General features: G+C 45.1%; 2 protein-coding genes across 7 annotated transcripts; one reads left to right on the top strand and one right to left on the bottom strand.

Moving 5' to 3' along the window:
• Window positions 1-10: 10 nt before the first annotated feature.
• LOC105670611 (ubiquitin carboxyl-terminal hydrolase 3) lies at window positions 11-14,532 on the top strand. The gene is made up of 6 exons (XM_012364221.2): window positions 11-787; window positions 9,663-9,810; window positions 10,117-10,930; window positions 11,154-11,399; window positions 11,762-11,955; window positions 12,430-14,532. Exons 1-6 carry the CDS (start codon window positions 691-693, stop codon window positions 12,590-12,592), a joined length of 1,662 nt encoding a protein of 553 aa, XP_012219644.1. The 5' UTR covers window positions 11-690; the 3' UTR covers window positions 12,593-14,532.
• On the bottom strand, window positions 13,843-27,629 carry LOC137000368 (uncharacterized). Of its 6 annotated transcripts, none has more exons than XM_067356662.1 (5): window positions 27,302-27,629; window positions 27,145-27,232; window positions 26,698-26,952; window positions 19,576-21,089; window positions 13,843-19,054 (listed from the first exon to the last, which is right to left on the bottom strand). In XM_067356662.1, exons 4-5 carry the CDS (start codon window positions 19,646-19,648, stop codon window positions 15,042-15,044), a joined length of 4,086 nt encoding a protein of 1,361 aa, XP_067212763.1. In that variant the 5' UTR covers window positions 19,649-21,089; window positions 26,698-26,952; window positions 27,145-27,232; window positions 27,302-27,629; the 3' UTR covers window positions 13,843-15,041. The 6 variants fall into 6 exon arrangements, with proteins under 6 accessions (XP_067212763.1, XP_067212764.1, XP_067212761.1 ...); XM_067356663.1 differs by having other exon boundaries at window positions 26,698-26,846; XM_067356660.1 differs by having other exon boundaries at window positions 26,698-27,003; window positions 27,145-27,629.

Genomic DNA, 27,629 nt, shown 5'->3' with positions numbered 1-27,629 from the left:
GAGAACGACGGAACGCTTCGTGGCTGCTCGGGGGGGACAGGGAGGAAAGCCCGCACACTGCCGGCGAGAGTCAGTCGACTATTAGTGGTCTGTGACTCTGGAGGTGGGCCGACTATCGCTGAACCGAGCTCTACGTAGCTCGGTCGCGCTCGGCCGGCAGTCAGGCCAGTCGGCCGCACCGCGCCGCTCTCCTCGCGTTTGCTGTTTGCACTCGTCCGCTTGCTCGCTCGCTCGCTCGCTCGTTCTCGCGTCGCGCGCCCGCCTCTCAGTACGTCGTACGCTGTGCAGCGAGAGCAACGGTCGTGTTTCCCCGCTTGTTTTGCACTTTTTATTTCTTTTTTTTCATTAAAGGCGACGTAACAGTGTCCTCGCTAACGCCGCGCTATGTGACGGATATCACGGGGCACCGCAGTGTGTACCCCGCCTCTTCTACCACGTATTGTTCCTTTCTCGGCTACTTCACTCCGTCGACTTTACTCCTCGCCCTTTACCGAGACCTACCCCACCTCCCCCCTCTATCTCCTCTCCCGTTACCCTCGTCCCTTCACGTCCCTGCCCGCCCCTCCTTGCAGATCCTCGTCCACCGCCCCGTCGTGGAAAAAGAGAAAGACCGACTGCCTCGTAAAACGCTCATAACTCGACGACGACGTGGCCACGAGGGCCTCGTGGAAAAGCGTGCCTGAAGAAAACATGGAGTGCCCGCATCTTGCACAGAGCGTACAATTCGGCGATGACAACGTAGAAGGATCGGGCTGTGCTGTGAAGGATCTGCCGTTCGTCTGCGCAGGTAGGCGACTCGTACAAAGCCGCGAGAGTCTTCCTCCGATTCTAAGCCAGCTCGAGCAAAACGGAGAGAAAAAGCATTAGAGCGATAGAGAAAGAGAGAGTGGGATGGATGGTTGGATAGATAAATGGATGGATGGATGGATGGATAGATGGATAGAGGGGAGAGCCGGCTCGTCTCTCGGAGACCCAGGTCTCTCCGCGTTATTGCCTCTCTTTCCCCTTTCTTTCGCTCGGCCCCTGTCTCTCGCTCCGTTTTACTCTCCTCTTCCTCTCGCGAATACACGGAGCGCACGCACACAAATACAGAGACGCATACACACACACACGACAGCTCTCTCTCCGTCCCTTTCTCCGTCTCACCCGCACGCTCTCGTGCCATGCTCCTCGCCTACGTTCCGTCTCTGTCTGTCGTGACCCAGGCCCCGGCCGTTCCTCTCGCGGCCTTGAGCCGTCGTAGCCGAGACGAGACGAAGCGGATCGGCCGCTATTTCCCTCGGGAAAAGCGCAGGCAACCTCGCTCCCGTGCGTTTTCGCAACCGCCCGCTATCGCGTCTCGGCCGTTTCGGATTCTCGCGTTACGAGTCACGCACCGAAAGCGACGAACGGAGCGACGTATCGCTGATCGAACTCGTCGCAACGCTGTGTATGTACAACGCTCTCTTTCTCTCCCTCGCTCTCTTTCCGGGCGATATGCACGCGTGAGACGCGAGCCGAGCGAGCGTACGAGCGAGTGGTGTAATATGAATTTGTAGGTGTGCGCCGGTTGTGTTGCCTGCTCGCTCTCGCACGGCGTGTTCGCGGTCCCATGGCTCGTTCCGCGCGCGAGAGCGCGACGGCGGCGTGGTTAGTGGCAATGGTAGTGGTGGTGGTGGTGGTGGTGGTAATGGTGGTGGTGGTGGTGGTGGTGGTGATGGTGCGCGTGTGCATCGTCGTCCTGCTGGGAGTTCTCAGTATGCGGCGCGCGGCCGTCATTGGAAAATCAATACCAGACGGCACTAATCAGCTGGCCCCGAGATCCTCCGTCATTAGAACTCGCCGGCTAACGGTTCGCTCTCTTTCGCCGACGATCGCCTTCTTCTCGCGACCATTCCTCTCGCGGCGAAACGAACGCTTCGTAGAATACGAAAAAATATATTCCAATTGTCCGTGCGAAAAACTTTCATGGCCATCGATTCTGTAGATTTTTTAATGTGCAGAAAGGAGGGATCCCCGTATGCGTGCAAATTATATAGGATCTTCGTCCTTCGAGCCAGACAGTGACATTGGTCATGCTCGCTTCGAGTTATCGATTTGAAGATACAAAGATACATCATTATGTAGGGGAACGGTATAGAGACCGTTGCCATGAACGTTGGTTAAAATAACCAAGCTTTAACCGACTCTCTCTCTCTCTCTCTCTCTCTTTCTCTTTCGCTCTTCCCTTCACCTTTCCTTCGTCTTCTAGAGTTTCCGCGAAAGAAAACAGAGAACCATCAAACCGTCGTTAGCGTCACCACCGATGCTACGGAATAATTTATTCGAGTTTAATCGCGTCCAAAACATATTAATCTCCGTTACAAACAATCGTTTGCAGATTACGGAGCTGAAAGCAGCGGATAAGTCTTATCCGCTGATCGCCGCACGCGTTGTACGAAAGCGTTCACGAGACAATGCGCGATATGAAGGTAGACGGAATAGCGAGACGTGGGAAGGTGGAGGGCAGACCGGCGACGATCGTTCGAGAGAAGCGCGAGCTGCCCTCGGAGGCCGTGAAATCGACGACGGCCACGACCGACGAGAGAGCAGAGCCTCGTATTCTTCCCCGAATCCTGGTGCAATTCTCTCCGCGCCGCGCACCGCGGCTCCTTCCTTTCTCTTTTTGCGCGACCTCGGGACTATATTTATCCGAAACGTGCGTGTTTTTTCTCCCCTTGCGCGTCCATCGTCTGTGCCCCCTCCTCTCCACCTTCCATCACGAGAAACCCCCATAAATCGGCGTAATTGAAATCACCAAGTACCGCGACTCGCCCGGGTTTTAGCTAATTCCGTTCGCCGATTCGCGTCGCGTACCTGTGTGATACCGCCGATATCTTATGTAAGTCGATGCTACCATTGATTCCTGGCATCGTACGCGCTGTCCGCTCTTGACTGGTGGCAGTGAAATATCGCCTCTTTCTGTTTTTTTCCTGTCTTAGATTGCGCGTCTGTAATTAGATATCATCGAGAAGAAAAATGTAATCAATTTCCGTTATTAATGATAAAGTTATTTGTTCTTAAATGAGAAGACGGTAGGAAAAACGTGGCGGTTACACACTTCTCTGAATAAGTAGAGTCCAAAAATAGCAATGATAGCTTTTGGCCAAGCGTTTTCAAACCGTCAAAGATAAAATAGCGATAACGTTACTTCTCGTCTATTTCTTCAACTTAAAGAATGTACCGAATTCCGAAAATGCCTTTCTTTCGCCATGATTCATTTATTCTGTTGCTCTTTTGAATAGTAAAGAATTTGAGCGAAAATCCTTAATCACTGTCTGCGTGATAAGGCATTTTCGGAATGATAATTCTGATTCGTTAAAATTCCATATATTGAACATAATTAATACCGTTGAATCGATTATGATATCACGTTTTTAATGAAAATAGATAACTTGTCACTTGACTCTGGCCTTGCTACTGGCTTCGTACATTCGTGACTTGCATAACGGCATTTGGTAGAATCGGCTGCGCGATTTTCAAGCCAACCGCTCGTTACGAACTGGAACGCAATGAGTCTTTCTTCTCGCCGCGATGAGAGATGGTAGGGAGACGCGCAGGAAGCCTGACACCCAGCGCGAGAGGAACAGGCTGCTGTCAATTTCGGGCGTGAACGACGAAGGGAAAACTTAATAGAAGAACAGCTTTCTAAAGCTCATTGCGAAGATTCTTGCGTAACTCTCATACTTTCCACAAATCGTTAATTTTTAATATTCAATGCGTTTAATCTTGAAATTCTTTTTATCATGTTTGAGACGCCTTCAAATATTTCTTAATACTGAACTACACACGCGGTGAAATAAAATTATTGCAAATACGCATCTGTATACAATGTTAAGCATTTTATTAATTGATGGATTTTCCGATAGATTGAACTTTGAGAGTTTTCAACGAACGCGCGAGAAGTTATAGGCTTCTCGATCTATATTCATATTCGCAGAAGTGTATAATGTATTCACAAGTGTTGTTTGTGAAATGTTTTTCTGCAAAAATCAGTTTCGTGGAACTATAATCCCGTCAAAACGCGCGAGAAAATGAGCGATTGGATTGTACCAGAGCAGAATATAATACAATATTAAAATAGACAAATTAAAAGTAAGAAAAAAGAAAGAGAGAATGTCATTATTATTAAAAATGAATAAGAAAAGTGCATGAAAACGTTTCACAAGATGGTGTAACTGTGATAACGAGTAACGCGCAGTAACGTAGTAAAAATCGAACATTATCTCACTTGAAAGAAAATGTCATGTTACGACATATCTATTATAGTTAACAGCAAAAAGATAAAAACATCGGCGTTTAATGTTCGATTGTATTAACAACAAATTTCTTCATGGACATTCATCTCAATCATTTTCTTTATCACACCCTTAGTGCATTCTACAAGAAAGATACTCGTGTATTATTATGTTTAACAGATGAATAGGAGAATTGTTTATAATTGTGAAAGTTTAAGATCGACCTAAAGACGAGTACACAAGAGTATATAACTTGAAAGATAATTTGATGTTTGAACGTAACGAGATAAGGATATAAAATTGAATTACAATAGGCATAAAGAGCAACATGCATGCACACGAACAATGCGTTGCGTAGTATAGTTTTAGGAGAAGATAGATACGTCGCTGGCGATGAGTCAGATCTCGATGGATGGACGCCTTCCTCCTCGCGCACGTTTGATTACTCAAATGTGTGCTATCGGCGATAGCCGCCGGGTCCGTAGCGCTTTCGGCGATCTGTCGTCACGGCCATCTGCCAAGGATGGTCATCGACATGCAGATATTAGAAAGTATCTACATTTTTTTTCATCGGACTTGGTCTTTAAATCGAATTTCACTCAACTTTTGAAAGTAGCATATTTAAACAACGCTTGGTCTTTCCATTGATATATGATCATTAAAATTCATTTCTAATTATATAAAGTGTCGGAGAAGAGATTGATTTTTAATTTATCCGTAATCTTGTGTATATCAGTATCTCTCAACGACATATCAAAGATCAATATTGATGCAACGCTCAAATGCATTGCTTTCAATGTTTTCTCAATTATAACTTTTTTTTACGTCAGCACTACTTGATATTCTCCAAGACTAATTTTCGCTCCGCGGGATCGATATTACGCGAATAATGCGATATTTCGACGAGTAAAAACATCAAGACTTTTTTTTAGACATTTTTCCTCGTCCGCCGTATTATCTCTAGTCACGAGGGACGTCGCTGTCGCGATTAGCGATTAGAGACCGGGCGAGAGAGCGGTTCACGCTCGGCGAATCGCGACGTATCCGGCGGCGGATCGATTTAAATGCCACGGCGGAATCGCGCCGCAGTGATGGTCGCCGCGTGCGTTCCGTGCCGGCTGAGAGCGAGAGAAGGAGAGAGAGAAAGACAGAGAGAAAAAAAGTATCGCCCCTTACGCACTATAAAAGGACCCTCGTCCGCGCCACCGCCCCTCTTCCGCCGCCGCTTTTCTCCGCGCCGCTGCTGCTGGCTGCGGCTGCTGGTGCTAGTGCAGCCTGCCCGCCTTCAGCTACACGACGTTGCAAAATCGATAATCGCGCCGTTACTAATCGGATAGCTCGCTGCGAGAGCTGGGGACGCTTATACCTTGCTATCGCTCCCTTAACGCGGATACTTTCAGTATCGAATACCTTTAGCATTGACAACTTGTCCTTTTTTTTGTTATGGACGTTAGCGAAGTATCGATAAGCCGTGAGACAGTATTGAATAGCGAGCAGTATGTATGGATGCTAGAAATAGATATTGTGAATAGTTCTTTTAATATCGTGGTAAGTTGTTTTTTTCTTTCTACCACTACAAATATGTGAAAAGTTAAAGTGCATTTGCATATTCTATCTGTTCACAGAAAATTTGAATAGGCAAATGATTGAGAGAGACAGAGAGAGAGAGAGAGAGAGAGAGAGAGAGAGAGACGAATATTATTTTTGCTATATTTTATTTAAGTCGCGATAATCTTTTGAAACTCTATTTGCATCTGATATAATTCAACATGGAGCGCTTTCGCATATTTTACTTAAAATTATAATTCCATGTTAAATTGAATTCAAATTAATATGATAATGATTCGACTTCGAATTTGCAGTGACCGAATTGCGATATTTCGCGTCCAATTAATATCCAAGATATCGGTACTCCGAATCCTTCCTCTCAGCAAAATTCCTCCCATCGTTCTCTTCACGAGACAATACGTCAATTCTCTTGATAACAACTTTAACAACGACGTCGTCGTGTCTCGTAGGCGTGGAATCAAACGAAATGAAGGGGGGGGGGGAGGAGGGAAAGCTGTTTCAATCGTTTCTTCAGAATACGCGAGTATTTCTTCGCTCTTGTACCTCGCAGTAGTATTCCGCTATTAGACGATCGATGTAGTTTTTCCGATCATCGATTCTCCGGCGACCAGAATTCTCAATCTCACCATTCGCTGACGCCTGTCCGTTCCAATACCTCGCTCCTTTAATTTCACACGCTGATGTAACTCCCGAGAATAAGTCGCGAAGTTGAATCACCGACATGCTGTCGATTCTCGCCGAGGATTTGCGATCGAAAAACTGTGCGAAATGTGTGTTTGCGCATACGTCATCCTCGCGTGTTACATATGTTTTTTTCCTGTTCACCTCTTCACCTTTTTTTTTCGTCTGTTTTGTAGATGATCTACAATGATTGTCAAGAAATATGTGGCGACATTTTGAATATGTTATTGCGGACAAAAAAATAATTATTTTTTTAACATAAATTTAACTGCGTCTTAAACGTGAGAAATTCTTATTTGGCTTCAATTGTTCTATACAAAACGATTCCGTACAGTATGTCTCAAAATTATATAAACTTGATTTTAATACAAAATTTTAATATCAATTCTTTTCTTCGAATATTAAAAAAAAAAAATGCTATATATATTTCTTGCTTCTCTTTAATGTACAATAATAAACATCTGTATTCTTAACTCTCGAATAAAGACGCTGATGAAAGTGTATTTGATCTTCAATAAACAGTGAGATTTTTGCTATTTAATCACTTCCCTCTTGTCAGACGTCGGTATTATCGTGGCAGACACTACGCTTGCAATACTGTTACTCTAACGATCCACGATGAACATTTGTGTGCGCGCGAGGATCTACTAGATCATTTCATTGAGCAGACGGGCTGAATGAATGAATGAACGAATGTGCTGTATGAACATTGCCATGTATACGGTCGGCTGTAAAAGTTTATGCATTTTTCGGCCGATAGCATGTCTTGTTATGCCGTCCGTTATCTAGAGACGACGCGCATTGAACATTCACCGCTGTGCTGGCGATATCCCGTGCCACACGCATTGTTTCAGCAACGACGATTTATTTTCCAGCAGACATCAGCGGTAATGGTGCTAAACAACTCTTTCTTAGAGTTCGTATTTCAACGAGAAATATCGGAATCACAGTTTCGATCAGACAATCTGAATAATATCAATCGATTTGTATTTACAATTTAGTTCATTCATTTCAGTTGGTAAACTGTCTCTTTCTAGATTATATTTTTTCCATCTATCCACCTATCCGTCTTTATAATCTTTAGCATTGAGCAGTCATTGAGCAATGAGCATTAAACATTATTCATTCAACAATTTACATTTTATACCAGCCACACCCAAGATAATTATAAATTTATCTGTGTGAGTGTTAATTCGTAAAAATTTGCTTTGTTTTCGATCTCAACAATTCTAAGATAATCTTGGAAAAGAATTCTTCTAACAATATATTTAGATAATAAAAATTTATATAATAATTATGATTCTTTCGTAAACATTGAAGATAAAGGAAATGTTTGTCTTGTAAACACATTTATTAATATTTTTTAATGAGAAAATATGTGTGTAAAGAGATCAACGTCGATTAGTTGCAAAAAAAAAATACTTTGCTTTAACAATTTCCAAGAAGGATTTGTCTTTGCAAGCAAGATTTTATCGTTAAATGAACTTACTTGGTTTCGTCGCTTCCCATTCTTTGTCACGACGTTCACGTAGCAACGACTCGCTGATTAAAACGTGCCGATAGAGCACACGGTGTGTTCTAAGACTTCAACACCGAAAACGAACACGACTCTCGAGATAGAAACGACCTTCGACGAGATCGGATTTCCGTGCCCCGTACTTTTGGCGCTGTCGTGTCACTTTTTCGCGTTTTTTTAACCTCCACACACTGGGAGTGTCTCCTTCTCCTGTTCTACGCTGTATAAAATTACGCCACCGTTCGCGAATGCTAGATAATCGGCCGCTTTGAAAAGAGTTCGTATAAGAAAGAAGTCGCGGCATCGAGTCCCGACGCGATTTCGTGAATCCGTTCTGCATATGCTTTGCATGTGTAAAGCAATGACGGATTCACGCCTTCCGATGTCTAGAGATCAGTTCGATTCGAGATTGCGAATACACTCCCATTCTCACAGTTCTGCAACAATCTTATAGTTTACAATAATTTGTTCTTACAGTTCATCCGAAGAATAAAGATTATAATCATTGTTTTCTTTTTTCCTAATCCTAAACGCGGCAGGGGGACTTTTCTTTTGCGGAATATCCCGCGAAAGACGCAGGTATGATCAAGATCATTTCTGGTGCGAAATTATTTATTATTGTCAGCGTGCTCGCGTCCAATTTTTTCCGGAACATTGCTATATCATTGAATAACTCGAAATTTCACTCTGTTTCTCGCTTGGCGCTTTGATTAACGTCCTGTTTTCGGGCCGAGATTTCGAGCGATCGGAAAAAAAGCACGAATCGCCGGTGGAATCCGAAGCCCGATGAAATTCCGAGACATTTCGCGATCGATCGAACTGCGAAGGGGGTGTGTCGAACCCCTTCTCGCCACCGCACTCCGCTTTTACGCGCTCTCTCGAGAATTACGTAAGCTGAGATGAGCCGAAACGACACGGCGGTGCCGACTCAATAATTTCGCAACCACCCAGATATATTACTCTCTGCGACTGGACGGTTGTCGATGCCAAATTATTGAAAATTATCCCGAGAAGAATGTGACAGCTGAAATACATGTCTATTCAGCGTGATGTTTAGCGCTAAAATCTGGCCATCCGATGTCGGATGCTTATCTGTGCGGAGATTAAATTCAATCGTGATAAAAATGAGATAGCCACGTGATAAAAATGAGTTTAGCGTTAACCGTGCGGTATGAAGCTGCTGACGACGAGAATGCATATGATTGCTATTAATGTCTTTTTTGCATGTTACAATTTTTCTTAGAATATTTTAGAGCGCTGCCATTACACAAATGCATATCAATTGATATGAAATGAATGAAGTATTGTAAACTAACCGAGTCTGTACTTCCATCTGTTTTTCATTAATATCTTTTAATCCACTAGCTTCAGTTGTTTACATTTTCGAAAACATGTAATAAGTACAAGTGTTTCGTGAACGCATGAACGAAGTATCTGAATTCATTCAGCTTGATAACAACAATAATCTCTTTTCCATTACAATTTACGGCGCAACTGAAACACATTTAGACAAAGCCACGGGATTTATTCCCCAAGTGTGACGAAGTGGCGATTTCTATGTTTTATTTATTAATAATATAGCATTGATTGTGCTTGTTTTACGATTGTCACTCACCTTTCGTGTTTATTATCGTGCATAGTGTGCGGCACCGAGAAAAGTCCCTGGCTGTGTCTGCACTGCGGGGCCGTGCACTGCGGACGATACGTGGCGGGCCACGCGTTGCAGCACTACGAGACTAATACTCAGCACTGCGTGTGCATAGACTGTGAGAGCCTGGCAGTATTCTGGTGAGTCTCCTCCGCTCTTTCCTCCTGCGCTTTCACCGCCTTCGTAATGCTACTATTTGCGCGTCTTCCCCTCTTTAAAACCGATGTAATTTCGGAGAGCTAAATTTTCCATACAATAATGTGCCAATTATTTCTTTATGAATTAATTCAAGTTCTAAATGAAGGAAAATCCTAGCTTTTATCGTTCATCAAATTGATAATGTTACGAAATGAAATAATGGATTACTTTCGCGCGTTTCACGGAATCTCACTAACGTTACATCGATTCTTACACGGAAAAACTGCATTGTGCTCTGTTTCTTTTAGTTACACCTGCGACGAGTACGTGGTGAACGACACGACGAGCGGGCAGATCGAGAAGATACGGCGCGTCACCTTCCACAAAGACGAGCACAAGGAGAATGACGAGAGCTGGAGCACGTCGCCGTCCACGACGCCGTCGTCGAGGACGCGCGACAGCGGCGGCGACGTCGACCACGACAACGACGATCCGGACGCGATATGGAAGGCGGAGGTGGTTGTGAGAAACCTACGGCCGAGGACGGCGCGCAAGAGGCTACACTCGCTGGACGCCAGCAGCGCGGACAACCGGCCGGCCAAGCGTCGCAGCTCCAAGAGTACCAAAGAGAAGAAGGTCGTCGGCCTGAGGAACCTCGGTAACACCTGCTTCATGAACGTGGTGCTGCAGTCGTTCAACAACATCAGCCACTTCTGCGAGTACCTCACGCAGATGCCGTGTCTGGAGGGCATCGCGTTCGACGAGTCCACGGGACCGCCGACCCATCGCGGTCGCATCGTCACGCCCGGCCGCGCCAAGGAGATGTCCATGAGCGACGCGTTACTCGCCGAGGAGCTGCGAAAGGTGCTGCTCGGTCTGAGCCTGGGTGGCTCCAACGGCCAGGCCATATCGCCCGAGTGCCTGTTCCTGGCCATCTGGAAGGTCGTGCCGAGATTTCGCGGCTACCAGCAGCAGGACGCCCACGAGTTTCTCACCTACATGCTCGACCGGCTGCACACCGAGCTGCTGCAGCTGCTGCCCAGGCTGGGACACGAGCCCCTGGGACTGCGCGGCAAGCAGAGCATCGTCACCGCCGTGTTTGGAGGCACTCTTCTCAGCGTGGTAAGTTGACCGATCCGATTCTAGACAGAGAGAAAGAGAAGAGAGAGGGAGGAAAGGAGACGGTCTCCGATTGCGCGCGAAACAAACGTCCTTGTAGCCTCTCCGGCAAGAGGGAATTTCTGCGCTCTCGAGAGACCGATGTCGCTTGCCAAAGTCACGTTTCTTCTTCGTTTTCTTCTTGGGAGAAGCGCGGACAAATTATGGATCGCGTTTCCTCGCGCAGGTCCACTGCATGAACTGTCGCACGGACTCGAAGACGCACGAGCCCTTCCAGGATCTCTCGCTGGACATACCGGACAGGCTGCAGAGAAGCAGGACGAAGGAGCAGGAGGAGGTGTGTAGTCTGACGTATAGTCTGACGAGATTCTTCAAAGTCGAGGAGCTGGCCGATAGCGAACTCTACTTCTGCGACAACTGCATGGGCAAGCAGAGGTCCACCAAGAGGTTCTGGATACACAGGCTGCCTAACGTGAGTATCACTCGAGGATAAGCTATTGACGTCTAACAAAATCGCGTAAAAAAAACCTTAAATTCGAGGTTTACTGTTGAGAAATTGTAATTTGAAAAATTCCAAACTTTCCTATTGGAAAAAAATTACTATCTTTGATGTCGCGTTTCACATTTTTAATGCCTGCTGAGACATGCATCGATTTTTTGACGTTGCTCTAATTTTGCTGAACGGTAGCGCATCGGCAAGCGTGCGTGTCTCGGTCGATATAACGTGCACGAATACACGTGACCCGAAAAGGGAACTTTGATCGAGCAGAGAAATGCCTCTCTGACGTAGAATACGAGTGATCGATGCTCACAAGTTGCGCTCGCTCTTTCCAGGTGTTGTGCCTTCACATTAAAAGATTTAGGTGGTGCAATTCCTATCGCTCGAAGGTGGACACGCAGGTGGATTTCCCTATGGAGTCTCTCGACATGTCCGCGTTCACCGTGCGCGGCGTGACCGGGACGAGATTGGGCGCTCAGAATAGTCATCTTTACGACTTGGCTGCCGTTATCGTACACCATGGTTCTGGGTATGCTCGATCTAAATGACGCTTCTGATTAGAAATGTCTTGTCACGAGGAAACATCGAAATTTTTCACAGTACACTAATAGTCGTATGACGTCGATATACGATAAGATAACATAAGCGTTGTTTCGAATAGTTCAAAAAAACCTCTTGTATCTTTCTATTTTGTTGTGATTATTTAAATGTATACATATTTTTTCGAGCAGATTTGGCTTTTGAAAAGATCAGATTAAATATTCTTGTGAATGTATTCAAATTTATATCGCGTTATCGTTCATTGAATTTTGCAATCTACGGTTGGATGTTTCGATGTTTGGATATACGCTTGAAATTTCGAGTAATTATACATTTATGTAGTCCTAAGAAAAAAGTCTTTATTATTTTATTGTGGAAAGATGTTTATTAGGTTAGTACTGACAAATATAAAGACGCAGACGCGCGGAATTTTGTATCTACATTGTAAAACTATATTTTTTAGTGCTGGTACTGGACATTACACTGCCTTCGCTGTGCATGACGGCCAGTGGTTCCACTTTAACGACAGCTCCGTACGGCCGGCGACCACCGACGCTGTCGCTAAATGTAAGCCTTACATTCTGTTCTACGTGCGGAGGGAGTTCTCCATTCCACCCCCCTTGTGACGTCGTTTCCCCGACGAGAAGCCCCGTCCCGGCAGTGCGAGCCTCAATGATGACGACGACGACGGCGACGACGATGTAGAACGAACGAAAGAGAACTGAGCAAGTCTCTTACGTTCCGTTGCGAATCTCGAAGCGAGCAACCGAAGCGTAAAAAGAAGCAAGAGATCGCCGGGTCGCGCCTCGAGCGCTACGGGAAATGAAAATTCGTCCGCTTATCGCATATATTCATGATTGCTCATTGTTGCCAAATCGTACAATCTTGTTAGAAGCGTAATTCGTTCACGTTCGCTATCGCGCTCCGATAAGCCGCGACTGCGACCTTTGAAATGCGATCGGGATAACCGGCCACAGATATAATTGCGCCGCACGTAAATCGCTCGAGCATGTTCCTCCTCGTGCTTCATTAGATGATTAAAATCGCGCGGCTCTTGAATTAGCTCGACGTCCGCGAAGAGAAAGAAAGAAAGAGAGAGAGAGAGAGAGAGGTTGACTAGCACGGTGTGCGAGCGTATGTATATGTATCACACTGATCATTCTCACGATGTCCTTTCTGTCGGAGATGCCGCAATCTCTCCGTCCCGTCGAATCGAAGGGAACAGAACAATTTTCTTTTGTTTCGATTACATTTTTTTCCCACGTTTTTCAATCGAGATTACAGTGTGTGGAGTTTGTCCGCAAGGAATTCTTGCTCTTTTGCTGCCGTCAATTTTTCCGGCTGAGTCGCACCGATCGCTCGGTTAAACGCGCTCGGGCTAGTATCGCATCACGCTTGACAAGTCACTTATTCGAAGGTAGGCGATGCGGACGAAAAGGCGAGAGAGCGTCGCGGTGTTACGATTGACGTCGAGCACGCATGCGTATCGTGTCAACGTACGTAGCACGTATGCGGTCGCGCGAGTACGTGGAGGTGCGCGATTGTATGCGAAGCGTGTGCTAGCAGGCGAAGCTTCCCTTCCTTTCTCGGCGTAATGGCGGAAAGAAGAAGAGAGAGAGAGAGAGGGGAAGAAAGGTAGATCGAGAGGAAGAGAAAGAGGAATAGAACGGGAGCGCTCGAGGTAGATCGCGGAAACACATTGCCTTTAGCGTCGATTTTCTTACTTTACGCTCTTACTCGGCGGCCGTCGACCGCCCTTTCCCCCCCCCCCTCCCCCCTGTCACCCCACCCCAATACCATTCCCCTGATCGGATCGATTAAAGCCCTCCTCTCGGTAGCGGAATAAACGCGTAATCGCGTTTCCTCATGTGTAGTCTTAAAATGCGAAAAAAAAAAAAAAACGACTGGTCTTCTCGGTAGATAGATCTTTTTCTAGGCTTATAGCGCGCGTGGCGTCGTTGTGTCGAGGGAGTTGGAAAGCAAGTATCGTATAGGGCCAAACAGCGTTACTTCTCAAGCGACAGCCTCCCTACACCCACACCATCACCCTTCCATTCCCAACCTGTGCCTCCTCCGTCCCTTTGTTGCATATGCGTCATGCATATTCTTGCGCGCACACCGACACAAACATAGACACAGTCACACATATGTATGCGCTGCATAACGTGTCGTGCGAATGTATATGTACGTATTCGACACACACACACACACATACCACATACACGCATGTATGAATGATACATGCACGTCTCCTCCTGATCCTTCCTGTCCCACCATACCCCCTCCGCATCCAACAATCCTTTTTCCTCCACAAAAGGCTCTCGACGACTCTTATGTGATTATTTAAAGACTTATTTTTTCTATAATGATAACGATAATAATGATAATAAGTTAATGCGTAGCGAAGAAACGTTTTATTAAGGCGATAAACTGCGATAACTGCGCATCTTCGGCAAAGACTCTTACTCATGTATTAACATGACGTACGGAAGTAAGCGTGCAACAACAATATTATTGAACAAATGAAATATGTACGAACGGCGAATAAATAAAGAACATGAATCGACGATGTGCTACGATTGTGTGTGCCACCGCAATTCTCAATTCTCTATCCCCGTGATTATTTTTCATGTTTTCTGATTTCCATGTGTTCCATTCATTTAAAATATTTCAACTAATGATTGGTCTATGTATTTTTTTTACCAATTGTATGTGTAATTAGTGGATTTTTGTAAACTGAAACAATATTTTCACAAATCAGAAAAGTATACATTAATTATTAATTATATAAAATTATTTATAAATCTAACCGCTACGTTCTAATGTCAACTTTAATTCTATATGTACAAAAATGATAAAATGAATGTGAGAATTGCGGCAATTTTTTTTCTACGTAATATCAAACGAGTAAAAACGAGTATCGACAGCTGATATTTCTCTTCAGTCGACAATGAAGATCCTACACCGTTGCTTGTGCCTGGTGCCGTCCTCAAGTGTACTGATTTCTCAATCACCAGCTGAGGAAAAGTATCGATCGTTGATACTTTCCAATATTTTTACGAACTCGTACAAAAATCATTTCTTTCTTTTTCGCAGTGGAGAACCGGATCTCTTTATTCTCGGAGACGTAACTTGCTCTTTTATTAACGATCGATTCTTCGACGGCGCGATTATACGACATAATTTCCAGCAGAAGCAACTGGTCAGATCTTCTTCGATTTCCTCGACTTCAGGAACAGAAAAGCTTGTCGGAAGCTTTCGATCCATGTTTTCTTCATTTTTCCCATCCGATGGTGTTACGCAATCAGAAATCACGTCGTGTTGCTTTTTTGAATTACTATTTGACGCCGACAGATTGTCAAACTGGAAATTCTTCGCGAGAAAAATCGAATATCGATCTTTGGAAGGACTTTCCTTCAAATTATCGTTTCCTTCAATTTCATTTTTTTCTTGCATTGTTTTGCTGCCTTGCTCTTCATCAATGGAAGGATTCTTGACATCATGAACCCACAGATCGTCCCGATCGTATCTCCTGTGAGGATATTCCTGAGCGATCGCTTCGAGGTTTTCCGTCTTCAGGGTGTGCTCTGAAGAAACGAACGTAGGGTTCGATCTCGTAATACTACCGGTCCGACAATCGCGTGCGGATTTAAAATTTATTCTACGAACTTCCTCCACCGATGAATCGCCCGAGCAGCTGTTCGCTCTGGAATCCACTTGGCAAGCTCGATTCTCATAAATAATCTTCGCCGGTTCCACGGTCTTGTTATCATTTGGCTGCTTCAGATTTTTCTTCAATTTCGATTTCGAAAATATTCGCATGAATGCCTTTATTCTCGATTTCGAAGATGTTCCGTCCTCCTTCTGCTCCGCAACGCAGCACAGGATGTCCGCTACGGTATCGTCCAAACCCGAAGTGGCTAGTCTCGTTATGCTGGGATGCATTTTCAGCTGATGCACAGTGCTCTCCTCCAGCTGTTCGTTCACTTTCGTGCGACGGAAGTCTTTATCGGGCAACTGGCAATCGCTCGTGTCCTTGTGCTCGGTCGAAAGCGCGCCTGACGCTTCGGAAATCGTGAAGGGAAAACGCTCTTGGCTCTTCTTCTTCCTCTTCGACTCGCAATTCAAGTTCAGCGTCGACGAAGACATCCTCGCGACGAAGTTGGGGATCTCCGGCGTCCTGTGCACTTGAGACATCAAATTCTCCGATTCCGCAATTTTTTCCGATTCCAGATTGTAATCGAAACTTGACTTCTTGCCGATGTTAAATTCAGGATCGTCGCCAGCTCGTTGTTTCGCAACGATTCTCTTAATTTCTGATGACAAATCCAGCTGAGTTTTGGACGAAGATAAATTATGCATTCCTTCACTTGCCAATCTGAAGCGTTCTCGTGTCTGCGAGTATAGCTCTTCCGGTTCGCTGCCGCACGATTCGTAATGAGTTTTATCCTTCGCGTCTTCCGGATTTTCTTCATCGTTGATCGACGGGCACTCGTCCTCCGTTCTCCAAGTGACATTCTCCTCGACGTCTCTAAAAAATTCTTTCGGAATCAAATTGCGCTTGTATTTCAACAAGCACGGCGATTCCGTAGCACTCGTGACGTCTAGAGTCTCCGCGCTCTTTCGAGACGTGCTATAATTCGACCTCGATCGCACATCGTCATCGATCTTCGCATAATCTCGGCCGCCAGAGTAAGCTGTTTTGTTGAAAAACACAGACGGACAGCTTGTTCCGCTGGGGCCGCTCTCAGGCAAACGTCGCGTCTTGCCGTAAGTGTCGAACGAAGCACTCTGAGGGCTTCGCAGATTTGAGAAAGTTAAGCTTCCAGGCTCGTAATCTTCCTCGTTGACTTCGTATTCCGCTGCTTCGTCGTCCGGCGCGAAGATGCGTGAACGCGCTTGAACAATCGTATCTTCGATACTCTCGTTTCTCCAGTTCACTTCCTCATAATTTGCAATTCTTAAATTCTCCAAATTTTTCTGACAACACGATAGTTTTTCGACGCTTGTGGGCGACATGATTCTGCTATTGGAAATCCTGATGGGTATCCTGGAAGGAACGCGCGACAGCGGTTGTCTAGGCGACTCTGAGGTTCTCGGTACGCGCCACGTCTCTCCTTTCGTGGGAAAATTCGAAGCTCCGTTCGCTGCGTCAATCGTATCCTTATTCCGCCGATAAAAATCCTCGCGTTTTCTTGAAACACTTTCCCCCTGTCTTTCCTGTCTCAAAGATACATCTGACAAAGCTTTGATCAGCGCGTGAGGGTCGAGGGGTCGCGTAGCGGAACATTCTCGACTGTCTGCCGACGTGGAGTAAGAAATATCCTGCGAATTTAACGCGAGCGTAGGAACGCTCGTCACCATTGCAATTTCCTGATCGCATTTGTCCGACGCGTCGGTGTCGTTCTTGGATCTTCTGCTCGAGAGCGTCTCTCTCGGTAAATACATTTTTGTGCAGGATGACCGACTCTGATCTTCGCTCTCAATTTGTTCCGAAGTTTGGGACGATAAGGCGTCTTCCATTACGTCACTTTTTACCCTTTCAGTTAAATGCGAAGCATTGACAGATTTTTTTGCGCAGATATTTGTCAATAGATCCCATTTTACAGTGTCGAGAATTTCTTCATCGATGTTTTCTAGAGAACTGCCTTCAAGATTACACCGCTCCGTCAGACAATTAAAATCGAATTGACCTTTAATGTCGTCATGATATATTTTCGGTGCGATAGATCGATAATTTTCCGCTTCTTCTTTCTCGCCATGCTTATTTTCATCTTCTGATTCGGCCGGCTTAAACTCATTATAATCTCTCGTCGCAGGTCCACCTTGATGTTCGTTACAAATATTCGTTGCAAATTCCACCGATTCTGACATGAAATTTCTTGCGGAGAAAGTCGATGTATTTTGTGGCATCTCTTCTTTTCGATCACGCGTGTCTTCATCCTGCTGAAATTTGCCGGAAGTTTTCGTTGCAAATTTATCGCGACTCACTCGTTCCATACAAATAATTTTTTCAGGAACATCATGAGTGCTTTTCTTCGGTTCGTCAGAGATTTTTATTGCGGATCCATCGCGATTTACTCGCTCGGAGCAGCTTCCCGGCGTGACTTGCAAAGTCCGGCGATCGTCGTTGTCAAGCGATCGCGTCGAAGGCAGAAGATTCGGCAATGCCGACTTCGTGATGTCGCTTCTCGCGGACACGACGGGCATCTTCTTGGCGGATCCGTTGATGACAGCGGCCTTGGAGGACTCCGGCGAGGATAATTCCAAAGTCGCGGTCGGATTATTGACTTTTCGCGCGGAGCAGAATCTGCGACTCGCCTCATTGGCGGATTCCGATTCGCTGCCGGAGCTTAGATTCTTCGCAACCACGCCGGGAGACGGACGATATCCTCCAAACTTCCTCGGCCGTGCGCTGCTGAGAGAAAACGGCGAAACCGATGGCGGATTGGCCGATCTCGACGCGCTGTCGCGAGACGTGAAGCTTCGGTAGCTGTGAAAAGCTGCATTGGTTTTAACACCGCGCGATCCATGATTATTGCGATGAAAGAGACGCGTGGAAGACGGTTCGGACGCAGAAGAGGATCGCGGTTGCTTTCTCATCTCGATCGCGGGCAGCCGCAAGTGATCGTCATCACGAGCCGGTCGATCTACGGGAAACTCGGCGCAATTCGATTTGTCGGCGTGGTCGTTGATTTTGGAAGAAGCGGTAGGATCGCCAGCTTGCGAAATCACCATCGCCTTGTCGTCGCGGCGGGGCGAACTTTCCAGGCGAATACGCGCCCTTCTCCGGGCACGGGCGTCCTTCGGCCTGGACGACGCCAAGGAGCTCTCAGACTCTGCCCTTTGTTCCTTCTCTTCCCACTCGTCGTTCTCCTCGATTCGATTCACCACTCCTTGCAGACGAAGGAAAAGCTCGCGCTTGCGGCAAATACGGCGACCGAGGGCGGCCACGCGATCGGCCAGAAGATTGAACTCGTTCGGCGACGGTAAATCTTGAAGACGCCTCCTCAGGTCGGACGGCGAGCTGCTGCTGGTGTTGCTGGAACTCGACGCTCGATCCTCTGATGTAGTGTTAATTGCCTGGTCTGTCCCATTCGGTAAGAGTGTTAATTATCGATCGACATCGTGAAATTGAGTCAAAGTGACATTACGAAGAACATTGTAATTCCTTTAATCTTGCAATTCAATTCTAGTCTTTAATTTAGTTTGTAACTTAAGTTTGCAACTTTGGAATTTTTTTTAATTGTTTAATCTTTTAAATAAAAAAAAAGGGAGCATTAATTATTCTGCAATTTAATTCATTCCAAAATTGAAATGTTATTATCGCGCGCGCACGCGATACAGATATTTTTTGATGGATTTTAATGAATTTTTTAATAATATTGATTTTATGGCATCCTGTATTCACTAAACCGTATTTGATTTGGAATGCAAATGTCATTGACATATTAGGAAAGCAATAGGTTATACGTTTAATAGCTGTCAATAATTTGTAGCGTATTATTTTACGACAATTATTACATATTTATTATACGCATCGCGATGTGTAAAAAAACAATAAAATTGCAAAAATATTTAAATTCTCTGAGAAGAATAATTTTCGTACCTCTCGGTGTAGATGAAGGACTAATAGTTTTTATTTCAGGAATATTTGGGATTGCGGTATCATCGCTTTTCATATCGTTTCCATGCGTTATTATTTAAAATTATCTGTTTATTACTATCTGTTCAAATAATAATTCCCCAACTCGTAAAATACATGTATTATAACGGATTTCACTTATGTCATGCGAAAAACATAAGAATAATTTCTATAAGACGATTAGATTGGCTGCGCAGTGACGCATCTGCTTTGTAAAATTATTGAACATTGTTTTTTTTATTGTAGCGATATTGCGATATTGCATGAAATTTTACGATTACTTTTGACCAATATTTGCTCTCAAAACTCACAAAGAATTCAATAAAATTGACTTCTATTTTGGTGTATGAAATTTACATGAACATTTGTGAAATAATGCCGATAAAATTCCATATTTTATATTTGTATAGATATCAGGGAACAAAAATTTATCCAACATTTATGTAGATATTTTACTGCGAAAATTTTAAAACGCAACTTTATTATTTGCAGATAATGTCCATGTGTGTCTATATATATCCATATAAGTTATGCGGCAGGTACGCCAGATATCTTGCAAGCCAACTTATTTGCATTTCTTGCTGCAACAGATGACAACATTCGTGTTTTCAGAATCGCAAAATAATTGCAAAATAATATAACGTACAGAAATATATTCCGGGAATTATCGAAACGTTCAACTTCTTATACCGCACATATTTTTAGCTGTCGCAAAACGTTAAGGGATCGATAGCGTACGGGTGAACTAATCAGAGAATGATAAGCGCAAGGAAGCGCGTTCGGTACACACGAGCGATTTGCATTTGCGTCAACGTGCAATTTCCGCGATACGACGTACGCATTACGATAACCACGCGCTTAATGCATCCGACGGATATTTGCGTTAATGAATGCGTTATACGAGGAACTGTCTAAGTAAGCCGGCGATCTCGATAAAGTGGCCGGAGCCTTTCAGCGCTACCTCGCGTTACTCCGATTACAGCGGTGTGCAAATTCGATCGCGAAGCGCATCGCGCGGTATACAGGTGGTCCATCAGAATACACACATTCCGGCCGGGAAAGGCGAAAAGAGCGGCGTGTCAATTTAACGCGCGCTCAAGCAGTTACCTGACGATAACGAACCATCGCAGACGTGCGTGCGATGACGTCGCGTCGGGTCACGCGCGATATGCGTCGCTTCATTACTATCTGCGTGCTGCTTAAACGCGCGTCAAAATCACGCAGCATCCTTTCGCGTCTTTTCGCCACTCGTGTGCAGCCGCGGCCTTAGAGAATGGCGTCACGCGAAGAACGACTATACATACTAATGAATATATCGCGGACCACCTGCATACCGCGCGAATGCGCTTCGCGATTTGTACACACAAAGGCACGAGAAGGATGCATTGATCGTCATGGGGGTCATCGGTGACCGGCATTCGATTACATCAGTAATGCCACGGGAGTCACCAACGCTCTATCGAACTCGTTTAAAATACCTGCAACAAATAAAATATACTTTTTTGCAAAATTCTGAATAACACAAACGAAAACAGCATGAAGCAAGAAGGTGCTCTGTTAAATTATATTGTGATATGTACACGTGAAACTCTCGCGCTGGGAGAGCATTAAATTTTAATTAATTTTTTTACTTTAAATTCTCATTTAATCGTTCCCTAAGCGTTCTTAATTAATACTAAGTTTCTGAGCTTCGTCTGTCGCGCAGAAATTTTTCGCCGTTCTGAAACGAACACATGCAGCTCGAAGGCGAAGACTATTTTGCGGGGAACTGCGCGGCGAAGAGAAAACGGTGAAGCGCGCGTCGCATCCGCCGCGGTTTCTCTGGCAGCGGAGAGAGCACCGCACCAAAGAGGAAAGTCTAGCTAACGAGGGAGCCAAGAACAGCTTACTTGGCGGAGGCAGACCATTTTCGAAAGTTCGCCGAGTTGTGTAACAAACTTTACTCGGGATTGGTTGCCCGAAGGGACGGCGGGTGGGGCCGCCGGAAGTGGGAGACGGACCGAGGGAGACAGACAAGAAGAGGGGATTGGGAAGGGAGAGAGAAAGAGAGAGAGAGAGAGAGAGGGAGCAGAAGATAGTTCTCCATGATAGAAAAGAGAAGCGCTAAGGAAGGAGCGAAGGAGAGGCACTCGCCGAGTGTAGGTCGAGGGGCGAAAGGGGGGAAGGCGCGGAAGAGATCCTCCGAGAGAAGAGATTCAGTTAGGATTCTATATACCCGATCCACCGTTATACGTCCGACGAGCTACGTGCGTCCCCGTAATCGTAAGCGATCCCTGGGCGCCTCTGGGAGAGCAGCGAAGACTATCGGCTGATAACGCGGAAAACGCAACTTAATAACTACGTTGCTTTCTATTATCTTTCGACTCGACTTTTAGATGCCTTGAAATAATAGCGCGGCGCACTCACAGCACCTTTGACGCGTTAAACAGACGTTACAAAATTATTCTGTTAATTGAATGAAAATAATTCGATCGCGAAGAACATCCGTCGCACACTCGATTCTTCCTGTCCAAGTGATCTTTTGTGATCTATAGATTTTACATTTTGCGCACGCATGTTTTTGAAAAAAAATTTCCAAATATGTCTATAACGTTATATCTATAACGTCCGATCGATAAAACAATTCCTTTCGATTGTTTCTTCGCAAGGAAATTAGATCCCGCCCAAACGCGGGATGCGGATAACCCACGAAGCGCGCGTACTTCCTTTTCCTCTCGGCGGACAATCGCACGGACGGATCGCAGATCACAGGACGCAAGATGCGTCCTGGCCGTTCGTCCCTCCGCCCCCCCTCGCGCCGCCCCTTCCACCCGCCGACTGTTCCTAATTCCGCCGGTTGCGCGAACGTCAAACAAACAACCGGCAATTAAATGCAAATACGGCTAATGCGTTCTGGGTCGGATGTGCAAGTCACCACGCTCGTTATGGAGATCCACCCGCCGGCCATGTTGTTTCGGGGCCGCGTGTTACATTCCGTGGTCGATATCGATGTGCCGGCGATGCCGACAGCATCGAGAAAGAGAGATGCCGCGCTCGGATAACGTACGTCCAACAAATACCCGCAAACAGAGCGCGGGTCACGATCGACTCCGAGAGGAATTCCTCCGTGATCTCTCTCTCTCTCTCTCTCTCTCTCTCTCTCTCTCTCTCTCTCCCTTCCTCTCTTTTCCCGTGCTCATTCTGGTTCTTTTTCTTTTTAACGATGCAGTGTCTGGCATCGCAGAAAAGCGGGTTATTAAGCCATTACGAAGGCAGGACGGTGTTGAAAGCGGCTCCTCTCGCCGACTTGGTCCGACGGATAAAAGCGCCTGGTATACATCGATACCTCGGCGATCGACGTTCCGAAGGTTGGAGGAGTGTTCTGCATATGCAAATTTAACGGTACGTATGTCACAAGATATTGCTTACTTCAGAAAAACAGAGAAGAAACTGATGATTTGGGTTTACCCGAGTTAAAAAATGTCAGCGGACATAACAATTGAAATGTGCGCGCAAGTGTGGAATATTTTTTTATAAATAAATATCATAAATCTCCCATTTATATTACGCAACATCCAAAATATTACTATTTTTTGAAACGCAATACGGATAGTTTCTTTCTTTTGGCACGAAGCTGTATCGGTGTAATCTCACCCCGCCTAAAACCAACTCTAGTCGTCTAATCATCCCCCGCACATCGGGGATGGTATCACGACTTTTTATTAGAAGATCAAGGGGATCGAGCGGGGAAATCCGTCGGCGCGACCGCCGCCGACTCGACGAATTCTCCGAGGACGTTGATCCGCGCCGCGGCCTATTCATCCTCGAGATATCCTCGCCGTGCGATATCGGCGTCGCGGCGCAAACCGACGCTCACACGGCAGCTAGGGGTCTTCCTTTTCACGCGCGCAGCGTGCAGACAGATAGAATCACGCGGACTCGTGCATGTAAATCAGTGATTCTCAAAGGACAGAAATTCTTATTTCAGTATAACAAAAATTAATTCTATTTAAAAAAAAAAAGGAAAAATTATAGAAGTCGATTGATAAAAATTTTATCTGTTTTTAACATATGTGCGGAATAGAGTCCGAAGAAATATTTCGCAAATATATTTACGAAATAAACATATTTGCAAGTTTAGTTTATATGCTATAAATCATATCGGAAGATATTATATCGCGAGGGAAACAAATTTGAGAACCATTGACATACGTCTATCCGCATCATGCGGATCGGTGTATTACCGATATCACATACGAAGCTACGTTTCGCGACGCAGAATAGACCGGCGGATTACCAGTTACGCACAGTCTGCCGGATTTAAGGGCCGCTCGATCGCGTGTATGCAATGGCGAACTGAGATATATTGAGGCAGCACATAAAGCCGCAGGATAAAGTTGGAAGACAAATTATTTTTTCTGAAAGTATGTATTATACAAGATGTTTCAAATAGAAGTTGTGCAGCTTCCAGTGCGGCATTTAGTGATAACAATTTTATATTAGGTAACGCTTTTGAGGAATTGTGATTGCTATTTTTTTGATAGAAGGCGATTCTTTTTATAAGCAGAACATCGAAGGCACGGAACAGAAATTTACGTAATCTCGTATGCGTATACATTTTGAGATCTTTGTCTGCGTGTCTCTCGTCTAAATGATTTGTTCACAAATAATTGTAATAATCTACTTGATGCAAGCACGTGGGATGAATACGCATGATTTCAAGCGTAACAGCACGTGGCGTTTGCAATACGGAAATCTTGATCACCGATCTAACGTCATTCGTCAAGGTCTGCGATTACCCTTCGAAATTCAGATAGAGATCTCATTGCATTAAACCGTTGCACCAGTCAATAAAAACTACGATATACCGTTATATTTCTTCCACTATCAATAAAACTTTAAGTTTATAAAAAAACTCATTCATTTTGCGAACAGTTAAATGTTTCATTTAGTTAATTTAAATTTATTTTTTCAACTTTATAAAAAAAACTTGGTCACTTTACATCCGAGTACAATAATTAGATTCTATGCTTATTACTGTAAATATAAAATTTATTTATTTGCGCATATCAATAGAGAGTCGAAAGATTGATACACTCACTGATCACATTTCAAACAAAATTCTCACGCAACGCAGCGGACAAATTAGTCTCGCGCGTGCAACGAGACGGGCGGCCCCTCGCAAAAGCCGTGCTCGGATTCGCGCATCGGTCCAATAAAGCGGACCCAGAGTCAACACAGCGTATCTTATGCGAGCGAGTCGGCTCAATACGGAGGAGAGATCCACGAATCGCGGACCCCGCTACAGGCGGAACAATGCGACCACTCGGGCACGAGCATTTAATTGTTTCCGCTCCTGTCCGCCGTCGTTTTCGTTGCTGCGGAGCATCTCTCTAAGCGGAGCGTCTCCTCCCCGCTCGTTAGCGAGTTCCTCTCTCGGAACCGGAAGACGACGACGTTGCAGAGCATCGTCGCTCCTCTGCGAGGCAGCCATCCGCCGAGTTACGCGGCCGCGTCATTGGCCCGAAACGATTTAATTCACTTATTTCGCCAAGTTACGCGGTGGATTGCGTTAACGACGCGGCAAGCCGGAATCGCGAATCGCGATCGACGCGACCACAAAGATTGAAGCAAGTAATTGCTGTTGTATTTTGTGAAAATAATTACAGTATAAAAAGTTAGGATTAAGGTATTCATACTTTGGAAAATAAGCTTCTATAAATTTATCTCGATTATTTTCTGCAAGGTATGTATTTTTTTTATTTAAAAATTAAAAGGGACAGCCATGTATTTTTTATCTTTTGCAAATTATATAAATTTTCCTTAAAACCCGCTTTTCAGCGAGTCACTTTGTTCACGAAATTTTCGTAAATTTCGAGATCGTAGTATTACATGCAGCCGGCTCGAATTGTGGATTCAGCACGATGCTGAAGGCAGAACGAGGTCGAATTTCACACGTCGTCACGCACCGCGAAGCGCGGTATGCAAATATGTACAAAACGCCCGGGAACATTTTATCGGCCGTTATTCTTCCGCTCGTGAACACTTATTATAAAGCGGGAGAGCCGCCTTCCACACGTCTTAATCATACAATTTCGCGTAATAGTTTTACTCCGACGTGCGCGCGCGCGCGCGGAATGCTAAAAGACCGTTAAATAGCATGAAATTAAATTATAATTTGATTGGCGTGTGGACAGTAACAATTCCATCACTAAATTTTAATCTTTTACATCGATTTTAATCGATGACGTGCTTCATATAATTAATTTTCTTTTTCTAACTTTTGAGAAATATTTTTTTCTTATTTTCGTCGCAATGGCGATTAATGTTTAAAGAAGTTTTTGCAAATATTTTCGAAAAAAAGGAAACGCTTTCCTTTTAACCCCTTGCGTTCGCGAAGAGCGTCGTCTTTGCTAGAAGCAGAGGAAACTCTTTACAGACTTCAAAATTCCCTTTGTGCTTTCTAAGAGTAGACGCGTTCAATTTCACAAACTCGCTCTGCGCGAGGTGTATTACACGTTGCAAAGTAATTATTTACATTCCATAATTTTTAATGAGACAAGTGAATAAATATGTAATAAAAAACCTCACGTCACTAATTACTAACTTAAGAACTGAGAAAAATATTTATTACATTTTAGCAAAACGAAATTGTGAGCGCTACCTTTTCCGTAGTAATAAAATTTCATCGGCACTTTGCGCATAATAATCTAAATCAAAGTGCAGAACTAATACAATTTCCTTTTATTTGTGCTTTAGATTGCTTCTACAGTGACCGACACATTTCTCTCGAGTACAGGTGACTTCCTCGGAATGGACGAAATACGATGCATCGGCGAGCGGTGCGCGCACGCGGACGGATCCGGGAGCGAAGGAAGAGAGGCAGGAAGAAAGGAAAGGGGCTTGGATTTCTCACACGTCGCCACGCACACGTGGAACGCGGTATGCAAATGTGTACAAAGCGACGGGAGCATTTTGCAGCCCGTTGTTCCTGCGCTTATCCCGCTCTTTCCCCCTTCGTCGCCTTTCCTCAGCGCACCACGCGTATCCCGCGGGCTTTCTCTCGGCCGCGCACACGGCGCATCTCTCACAAACACACATACACACCGTTCTCCGGAGGAGGATACAGTGGCCACGTCGCAACCCCATCGACCGTCTTCCCTCATTCGCCAACGACGGGCAGCGACCAGTCGGTCGTTCGGTCGGTCCCAGGGTATTATTTCGCTCGAGGCGCCGGGAAGCGAGGAAAGTCGCGTCTACGGCGTATGAATAAAATATTATTTTCTTCTCGCGCCGCAAAATGCGCTCCCCCCCCCCGAACGCCGCCACGCCAAATGTTTCAGTCGCCGCTGGACCAGGATACTGCGGAAGCATTTAAAAAACGGAGAGCTCGATGTAAAGCAAAGATGGTGTCTAACAAAAGAGAAGAATGTTCGGTTTTTGGGGAAATTCTCAATAATGTTCTTAATCACATTGTCGCGGTGACCCAATTGATCCTTTTCAAAGTTTTACATAAAATTAAGATGCATTCTATTTTGTACTAGCTATACAAACCTGAATGATATGTATAATCTTAAACAGTGCAGATGGGAAAAGTGTCTTGCATTGAAGTAGAAAAGTCTCGTATAAATCTGGAAAATTGCTGTAAACACTCGAACACTGTTAGGTTAGATAAACATAACACTTAATTCTTTTGATACAGAAATCATACCGTCCAATACTCTGCAACTACAGAGCACGTAAATACGATGTCAAAAAACGTTTGTCGCGACTGCGAAACTGTATCGAGAAACACGTGTGCGATTGTATCTCACGTCAAATTAAACACAACAAACGAGTACAACCCAACCTCAAAACCTAACGCGCCGGCCACGCAACCAGTGGCAACTGTTTCGACAATTATATCGACCGGCGTCGTTGACATCTCGAATGATCTCGATTTACATCGAAGTCGACCAACGATGTCGCCACGTTCTCTGCATAGAGATCTGGCATATGTCATTGACCCAGGAAGTGTATGACTCATCTTATCGCTCCCG

Source organism: Linepithema humile, chromosome 6 (genome assembly GCF_040581485.1).
Source record: "Linepithema humile isolate Giens D197 chromosome 6, Lhum_UNIL_v1.0, whole genome shotgun sequence".
Taxonomy (NCBI): Eukaryota; Metazoa; Arthropoda; class Insecta; order Hymenoptera; family Formicidae; genus Linepithema; species Linepithema humile.
This window is presented reverse-complemented; position numbering and strand designations above follow the sequence as displayed.